Source organism: Curcuma longa, chromosome 20 (assembly GCF_044706935.1).
Source record: "Curcuma longa cultivar G26 ecotype Majalengka, Jawa Barat chromosome 20, ITB_CL_G26_1.1, whole genome shotgun sequence".
NCBI classification, from domain to species: Eukaryota; Viridiplantae; Streptophyta; class Magnoliopsida; order Zingiberales; family Zingiberaceae; genus Curcuma; species Curcuma longa.
In genome coordinates, this window is record NC_133880.1 from 11978928 (window position 1) to 11988564 (window position 9637).

General features: G+C 35.1%; 1 protein-coding gene and 1 pseudogene across 2 annotated transcripts in view; one reads left to right on the forward strand and one right to left on the reverse strand.

Moving 5' to 3' along the window:
* Positions 1 to 9637, forward strand: part of LOC141813705 (uncharacterized) — a 72849-nt gene extending 63212 nt beyond the window's left edge. Inside the window, exons 9-11 of one of the 2 annotated variants that reach the window (XM_074701680.1) lie at positions 8629 to 8722; positions 8826 to 8980; positions 9376 to 9637. In XM_074701680.1, coding sequence (XP_074557781.1) covers positions 8629 to 8722; positions 8826 to 8980; positions 9376 to 9435 — 309 coding nt within the window. In that variant the 3' untranslated portion in view covers positions 9436 to 9637. Of the gene's footprint in view, positions 1 to 8628; positions 8723 to 8825; positions 8981 to 9100; positions 9214 to 9375 lie in introns of those variants that run through there. The other variant, XM_074701682.1, reaches the window with a different exon arrangement.
* Positions 1750 to 4610, reverse strand: LOC141813473 (uncharacterized; annotated as a pseudogene).

Sequence of the window (9637 nt, forward strand, 5' to 3'; positions counted from 1 at the left end):
TTACAATTCTTTCGTTAGAGAAGAAGATCTTCTCGGCGATCTTCCTATGTCTACGCGTTCTTCTCGCGGAGAGGAGCGTCCTTGTAGAAGTTCTTCGGAAGCTTTCCTTATGATCCTAGGGGAAGGACTCCTCGGCCTTCGGGTTTGGGGCGCCGAGAGAGAGGAGAAAAGAGAGCGACGGCGTTCTGGGTGAGAGATGAGGGAAGGATTTTCGAAGATAATCAAAACCCTCTCTTAAGCCTCCTATTTATATTAAGTGATTCCTAGATCTAACTCGCCTATAATTAAATTTCGGTTCCTTCTTTTTCGGAACAGACCTGCTGGGTCTCTTGGTCATTGGAAATATTTTAAGAGTTGCAAATTCTTAAAAGTTGCGGGTTCAAATCTCGCCTCAGACATTTTTCTTCCTATTTATTTTAAGAAATTTCTAAACCTAACTCACCTATAATTAAATTTCGGTTCCTTTTTTTCGGAACGGACCTGGCTCTCTTGGTCATTGGAAATATTTTAAGAGTTGCAAATTCTTAAAGGTCACGGGTTCAAATCCCGCCTCGAACATTTTCTTTCCTATTTATATTTCTAAATCTAACTCACCTATAATTAAATTTCGATTCCTTCTTTTTTGGAATGGATCTGCTGACTTTCTTGGTCATTGGAAATATTTTAAGAGTTGCAAATTTGTTCATTTTCGATTTTCTGTGAGGAACGATAAGGGGCACGACTAGACTGTGTCAGGGGACACTTCACTGTGTTCCCTCTTGGAATTGCTCCCAAGAGTGGTTGATATTCTGCTTCGCTGCCCTGCACAACAAATATATTCACATTAAGGCAATAATACTATCAATTTAAGAAGATTTGAAATAAGCTCATAATATACCCTTGTACTCTTAAAATATGATATGAATGTGATCTTAGACACACAAGAAGATTAAAATGTCGAGTATGAGCTTAAAATATTACATCAAAACGTTGGTCATCAAATTCCCCCCACACTTCTTGAGCAAGTAAACAAAACTAGGAACTTAAAACTCATCTCCTAAGCAATTCCCTATTAATACTTCAAAGATCGTAAAAGATAATTATTTAGGTCATCAAGTTTCCAAGAATCAAGACATTCATGAATCCACTTCTTCCATAAGTCAACAAGTATAACAATTTAAATCAATTTTAATAGTTTAAGAGTGATAGAACCTCCTAAGGTAAGCATTTTTGCTCTCACACACATAAGCATTCACAAGGGTGGAGTTTCACTCAATGTTACTCATGACATGCATTATCATATGCTTGTTTATTTTTTACTCTCCACCACAGTAAACACATGAATGCATGAATCAGAAGGACTTATTAGGAGTCGTATTGAGTTAGAAAGAAACCAAGAGACACAAGCAAGATAGGTCAAAGAAAAAGAACCAAAGAAGATATGAGAGTATTGGGATAATAAACATGACAAGTATAACCAAATAATGCACGACCAATATTCCATCCAAACTCCCTAACACTCTACCTTCTTTGCATGTTCTCAATGTGGTATATATGCAAACATACCTATAACTTTTCACAATGTGAATTCTTATAAAGCTCTTGGTTGAATGTAAGATCTCCCAATGGTCGCCAACTCAAAGTTTTCAAACAAAGTTATCATGTTTCAAATAAGAAATACATGCCATATTTAATTTTTTTTCTTATTTCTTTCTATTTATTTGGTGCCATTATTTTTTTATTCTTTACGTGAAATGCTCCCTCAATCCTTTATGCCAAAACCGCTCCCATTGCATAGTTAGAAGTGTTGCACATCAACTCAAAAAGCATCGTCCAATCTGGTGGTTGGATGATCGGAGTCGAAGTAAGCGCCTGCTTAAAGTGGTCAAATGCATCCTTGCATGCTTGATCAAAAATGAACTCCACATCTTTCTATAGTGAACTGGACAGTGTAAGAGTAATTTTGCTGAAATCGTGAATGAAATTTCTATAGAACCCTACATGTCCAAGAAAAGAACGCACCTTTCGTACGCATGCAGGGTAAGATAGAGAGGAAATAACTTCAATTTTAGCAGGATATACTTCAATACCCTTCTTAGAGACTATGTGATCTAACACAATCCCTTGTTCAATCATAAAATGATATTTTTCAAAATTCAATACGAGGTCAGTCTCGACACACTTATGCAATACTCTAGATAGATTAAGCATGCATCAAAAGATGACCCATACTCAGTAAAATCATCTATGAATATTTCTATGCAATGTTCTAAAAGATTAGCAAAAATACTTACCATATATCGTTGGAAAGTACTCGGAGTATTACAAAGACCGGACGATGTTCTTTGATACGCAAAGGTTCCGAAGGGACAAATGAAAGTGGTCTTCTCCTGGTCCTCTGGAACTCTACAGATTTGAAAATAGTCTGTGTATCCATCCAGAAAACAATAATGAGGTTTACTTGCTAGTCTCTCCAACATCTGATTATTGAATGGTAGTGGATAGTGATCCTTTTTGGTGGCCTAATTCAGTTTTCTATAATATATGCAAACTTTCCAACTATTTTGCACTTATATAGGTATCAATTCATTGTCCTTATTTGCCATCACTGTTACACTCGATTTCTTTGGCACAATCTATAGGATCAAAATGTGTGATAGAGGGGGGGGGGGGGGGGGGGGGGGGGGGGGGGGGGGGGTGAATATCACACTTTTAGAAAACTTTTCTTTTTCAAAATACTTTCCAAAATCAGAATCGCAATGGAAAATACAAACATGGAAACATAAGTGGTTACTTGGTTTACAGTCCAATGACTGTTAGTCCAAGGTCTACATGATCCATTAGATCATTTTTGAATAGGCAACACTATAATTTCTCCTTTCGAAAAACTTTCGGCGGAGGAGAAAACTCGTTACAAAAATGGAGGGGATTGTAACACTACTATACCTCTAATGAAATGAAGTGCAATATAAAATTACAGACAACGAAAAGGTATCAAACTTTCAACGTTAGTTGTTGGAGAGCTTTGGTGTCTCGATAGCAGTACTTACACAAATAGAATAGAGAATGAAGGAGTTGTATTGTATAAAGATTGATTTGATACTTAGCTATTGTCCTTGAGCTCCTTTTTATAGTAGTTTATCGGTTGACCAACCTCCTTTTCAGTCGACTGATCTAGATCCGATATTGCAAATCCAACGCTTGATTTTTGCCTTTATCGGTCGACTGAATCTCAATGCTGCCTGAGTTCCATCCAGGTTCACGATCCAATCAGATCGGACTTCTTTTTAACTTGGTCAACCTTAATCAAATCCTATTAAACATATTATCAAACAAATATCAAATCCTGGAGGTCAATTGTGCCAACACAACTTGCACTGTACTCGTCCATCTGCTATCTGAAATTAGATAAATAATTTCAGCTTGTAAAAACTTGGTTAGCTTCTTTTTCGCCACATCCAAGATCAGAGGGTTTAATCTTCTTTGTGATTGATTCACTGGTTTGACATCATCCTCCAGTAGAATCTTGTGCATATAAGTGGAAGGGTTAATATTAAGTATATCTGTAATTGTCCACCTGATAGCTTTCTAATGTTGCCTCAGAAGATTCAACAATTTTTTCTCTTGATTAGGTTCAAGGTTCTAGGCAATTATAACTGAAGTTGTTGGTCTTTACCCAAGTACACATACTTCAAATGGTTGGGAAGAGGTTTTAGCTCCAACTTTGGTAGTTGCACGACTGAGGGAAGTAATTTTTCAAGCACCGCCTCCGCTATACAAATTCCTGCGCACTCTTCTACAACAACATCACAAATATGGTCACAATACACAAATATCATCATCATCAGAACTACAACACAAGGAATTAGAGACATCAAATAACATAGCGCATTCCAAAAAACAAGTCATTGGCAATCCCACAATCCACTTCATCGAACACATCGATGCCAAGTAGAGAGTGATCCTCAACAGGGTATTTTATTGCATCTAAAATGCTAAATTACACCACCATATCTCTAAACTCCATAGATGGAGTTCTTGCATGCACATCAATTTTAGTTTTGACCGTCTTAAGGAAAGGTCCTCCAAGAATGAGTGGAGTCTTACTTAATGAAGAATCTCCCTCCATATCTAGAATGTAGAAATCCGTAGGAAAAAAAATCAGCTCCTGCACTTTCACCAATACATCCTCGATCACACTTGTAGGATGAACAAAAATCCTATTGGCAAATTGAATCACCACCCCTGTCGGCTATAGAGGACCAATACCAAGTGCTTACAGATTTAGGCATGACATTGAGAGAAGCTCCAAGATCTAGCATAGCATCCTCAAAACTACTATCTCCAATGATACAAGGTATAGTAAAAACTCTAGGGTCCTTACACTACTGGGACATCAGCTGAATGAATGCAGAAACATTCTTTTCAATATTGACTAGCTCATTACCCTTCAATTTTCTCTTGTGAATGCAAATATCCTTCAAGAACTTGGTATATTTTGCAACATTTTTGATTACCTCCAACAAAGGGATGCTCACTTCTACTTTATTGAATATGTCCACTAGCTCTTGAGGTTCCCTTGTTTTGTCTGTATCAGTGTTTCTTTGAGACTGCATTGGTTTTTGAGGAAAGGGTAAAACACAAGTGGTTCAGGTCTTGGTTGTGGCTGCACCTCTGGTTCAGAATTTGGATTTGCACAGTTGGAATATGAAACTAGAGCTGTAGATGTAGGATCAGAGATGAACTTACCACTCCTGAGTGTAATAATACTTACATTTTCCCTTGGATTCGGAAGTGTCTGTGAGTGAAGTTGACTCAAGCCTTGTGATTGCAACTAGCTAACGATTGATGAGAGTTGACCCATTTGCACTTCCAAATTCTGTATTGATACATTAATCTTTTGTTGGTGCTGATGGCTATGGGCTGCTTGTGTTTGCAGTGTTAATTGTTGCTATTGCAATAAGAGTTACTGTATAAGCTCCCCTAGTTTCTGTACTAAGGATTCTGGTTGGCTAGGGGCAAAAAATTGTTTAGATAGTTGAAATTGCTGTGGTCTATTAGAAATTGGATTATTCTGAAACCCAGGTGGTCTCTGATATGCTAGAGGATGTTGGTAAGTCTGTTATTGCGCATTTTCATACCTTAGATTCGAATGATTACTCCAATTAGGATTGTAGGTATTTGACATGAGATCATATCTATTTTGTTACTAAGGTTAGTAATACTGAGGCTTGGTGGAGACCATTAGCTGTTGCTACTTGACTAGCAAAGGGTGGGGCATGTATTAGTCGAATGAGATGAACTAACACACATTCCACAAGTTCTCATTGCTTGTATTGATTGTGTGGTGGGTTGTTGAGACTATGACCATGTAAGTCAACTCCTACAAGTTATTCTTTATCTCCTGCTGTTCAATACTTGCTATATAGGCCTTATTGACACTCCTAGTAACCATCGGTTTACTTCCAAATTGTTGTAAATTAGTGAGCATGCTTGCAATGAGCTCTCTAGCTTCATGAGGAGTTTTGTGAACCAAGACACCTCCACTAGCCATATTCCTATCCATCGGTAGTAGTCCTTCATAAAAGTACTAGATAAGCAACAGATTGTTAATCTGATATTGAGGGCAACTAGAACACAATTTCTTGAACTTCTCCTAATATTCATGTAAAGTCTCCGCGTGAGTTGTTGAATGCCGCAAATACTTTTCCAAATAGCTGCAGTCCTAGATGTCAGAAAGAAAATTTCCAAAAATGATCTCTTCATCTTGTGCCAACTAGTGATAGAGTCAGGGGGAAGAGAGTATAGCCAATCCTTAGCTACATCAGCTAGTGAGAATGAAAGGGCTCACAACTTAATGTCTTCCTATGTTATGTCATGTGGTTTCATGGTTGAGCACACTACATGGAATTCTTTTAGATGTCTGTCGGGATCTTCTCCAGCAAGATCATGAAATTTCGGCAACAAGTGTATGATACACCTCGAAGTCCACATCTATATTTGGATATTAAATGTACAAAGATTGATAAGTCATATATGTGTTGTAAGTTCTCTAAGAGTTCTATTATTGTTCACTCGCCATATCGCTTGCAAAATCTGAAGAACTGTAGATAGACATGCTATATGATGCTCTCTGAGATCTCTATAAGGTGTAGAATGTTCTGTCTATCTCTGGATCAAACTCAAGCAAATTATCACAAGAAGTCCTGGCATACTCCAGGCAACTGGAGGGACTTCCAGTCAATCTGAATAGTGCCATGTTAACATCGACAGGGTTCTATAAATAGAGGATCAAGGCTCTTGTTTCAAAAAAGATATACACACGTCAAAACTCTATTATTCTCTCTTTTCAAGTGCTCGTACTCTTGTGCGGACGCTTTGCACTCTTGCTTTCAAGGTTCAAAAGGCAACTTAGGCTTGTAACTCTTTCTTTTAGTTGCCTTACATTTTTATTATTGTTCTTAACTTTGTGGTTCTTGTTAAAAGGGTTTCTCCACTTCTAGAATTTTTTTGGAAAGAAGATATTTAATAAGAATTCTGTGTTTATTTAACTTAATTTTTGCATGCTAAACTTGCTAAGTATTCTATTAGATCTTGCATGCTAATTTTGTCAAGAGTTCTATTAGATCTTACATGCTAATCTTGGCTTAATAAATTAGTTTTGGTTTTGGTTAATCAAGTTAGTTTTATTTTTCTGCTGGATACTTTGTGTTCTGTTTAGATTTATAATATCACCTCGTAAAATTGTTAAATGCTATTCTCCATATAATTTCCCTTGTGACTCTATTATAAGTTTTTTTTAGGTCGATAAATATCATATATAAGTCTTACTTCGTTCCCGATACTTTTTAATTAGTTGTCTAAGAAGGTGTATAGCTTTTATTGTCGACCTTTCAAGTGTAAATTCAAATTGATTTTCGGTTACTGTAGTCTTCTTCTTTAGTTTTTTTTTTCTATTTCTTTTTCAAAATATTTTTTTTCTATTATTTTTTTCAAAATTTCATGGTATGACTTATTAGTTTAATACCTTTATAATTTATACAATTTTGTCCATTTTTTTATTCTTATATAAAAATTAGAGTACTTATCCTCTACTGATTAGACATATATTTTTTATTTTCAATATCAGGTTGAATAACTTTATAGGTTATTCAATATCTTATTTTCCTACGCACTTCCATACCTTTATCGGAATATCATTTGGTCCAACTAATTTTTCATTGTGCATCTCACTTAAAGCTTGTTCTGCTTCTGAAGTTTAAATTCTACGATAAAAATTTAAATTTCTATACTTATTTGGCCTACTTAAATTACCTAAGTTGATCATCTAAATTTTTATTAAAAGATTGATGAAAATATCTTTTTATCGATATTTTATTTCATCATCATTTAATAGTATCTTATTGCATTTATCTTAATATATTTTATTTAAATAAGATCTCTTATCTTCCTCTTTCTTACTTTAGCTATTTTGTAACCCCTTCTTTGTATCCAATTTTTAATATAAGCATTTAAAAGTTTTATTCTTGACTTCATTCACTGCTTTCTTGGCTACTGTATATCTTTTTAAGTTTTGCTCATTTTTAGAAGTGTATAATACCTTATAAGCTATTCGCTTTGTCTTCACCACCAAGATTTTTACTTGGTGGTATATGTCCCTTTGACTCACTGAGATACTCTTTTAATTTTAATGTCATCTTATCTAATGTCGCATTTTAGTCGTCGTATATTTCTCTTAATACTTGTACTCCTATTATCTCCTTAAATATGTTTTGTTTCCCATTCTTTAACTTCCACTATTTAATTTTAGGAGTCGTGCATATTTTCCTTTTATTAATATTATACTTAAGGTGTATATTCAAACTACTAATCTATGTCGGATTGTTAAGTTTTCTCTAGAGATGACTACATAATTTTTACAAATGTTTCTTCTAATCATAAGAAAGTCAATTTGTGATTTATTATTCTCATCATAATGCACAACTCTCATCCTTTTTCATCTGGGCTTGAGACTGACATTGATGGGTTTAATCTCAAGTAGAAAATAGATAATAATTTAAAATTTTATTATAAAAATAAATTAAGAGAGCTTGGGGTCCCATTTAAAGGCTACCAATTAGTTATTAAGCAAATAACTAATTGCTAAAATGATTCATTCTACTAAAATAACTCTATATTATTATTTCATCTTCTCTTCTTCAAAATACCAACATATTTATTAATACATGTAAATTTTAAACTTCCTATTTAAAATTTTCAAATTTAGAAACTTCCTAATTTTAAATCTGATCACTATACATACTGCACCACACTGTATATCATGAACTAAGAATTAATTAACAAAAAATTATTCAATCAACTTTATCTCTGTCATACTAATTCTACCACCGGTACAATCACCTATATCTGTTTCAAAATCGCTGTACTGCCTATATCTGTCGATCCTTGGTTGAATGTGTAGATTTTAATCATACCAAATCCTGTGTCAACTAGTGTTTGAGATAAGTAACAATTCTGGCATGTTCCTGTTGATATCTGCTTTAAAATTCCATGCATTGTTTTTGTTTTTCTATTGTTACACATTCAATTACACAACATGATGGACCAGTAGAAGTGCAATTATTTACTATCTTGAAACATTTGGTGAAGGTCATTGGCTGTTTGTTAACTGATGCTGCAAAGGCATTGGCTAAGCATGTTAATAGGAGCAATAATCGATGGTGGGGTGTCCTCCGTGGGGGCGGTATGGATCTCTATTCTGGCACACCATCTTTCTCCTTTGAAGTTTAGCATGCCCAAGTTATCTTTCAATTTCTTGCTGTTTTTCTGATTACTTTTTATTTTAGATTCCAATAAGAACAAGTTAGCATTAGAAGTGATTCACCGTTTGTTGAATGATTGCTGTTGGATGAACATCCACTTAATTCAACCTTATGGATGTGTCTTTGAGATAAGAGTTCCTGAAGGTTTTGGTGCTCGGTGGTCTCATGATTGCTCAAAGGTATTTCTCTTTTCCTTGTTGAATATTGTCCATTTCTTAGACCAAATAATCGTTGTGAGTTCTAATATGTTTTTAAAACGGGAGGTGATTTTTAGTAGCAGTCGACTTGCAAATTTGTAGGTAGGAAAAGAGAGACTGATTGCCCTAAAGCAACAAAAGTTTTAGCTATTCTTCTACCTTTTATTATATAATTAAACCATGTTTTACTTATTGTAATTTTCTATACAATTGTACCGATCCCTTTTTCATCGACCTGTACAATGGAAAATCTACTTGTATGTGTAATGTACACGTATTGCGATCGTTGTATGATTTGTGTCATGATTATTTTTTGGTGATGCATATGCATCTTACGTCTACATTATATATATATATTTTTCTTTCTCGAGTTGCAGTTCATTGGATTTCTGGAACCGTATACTGAAGAAGGCTTCTCAAATCGGTGGCAACATTAAGCCTTATTTCACTGTTTGGTGCATACGCTTCAGTTTTCCAGCATCTGCGAATCATTTCTGTTTGAAATGGAAAGAGGGTACAAGCACACTTCATCCATATTTCATTGTTAACTAGCTTGCAGCTACCCGGCATGGAGCTCAGTATTTACTAATATTAGAACGAAGCTTGCATTGTAGGGGTAACAACATTGTAGGGGTAACA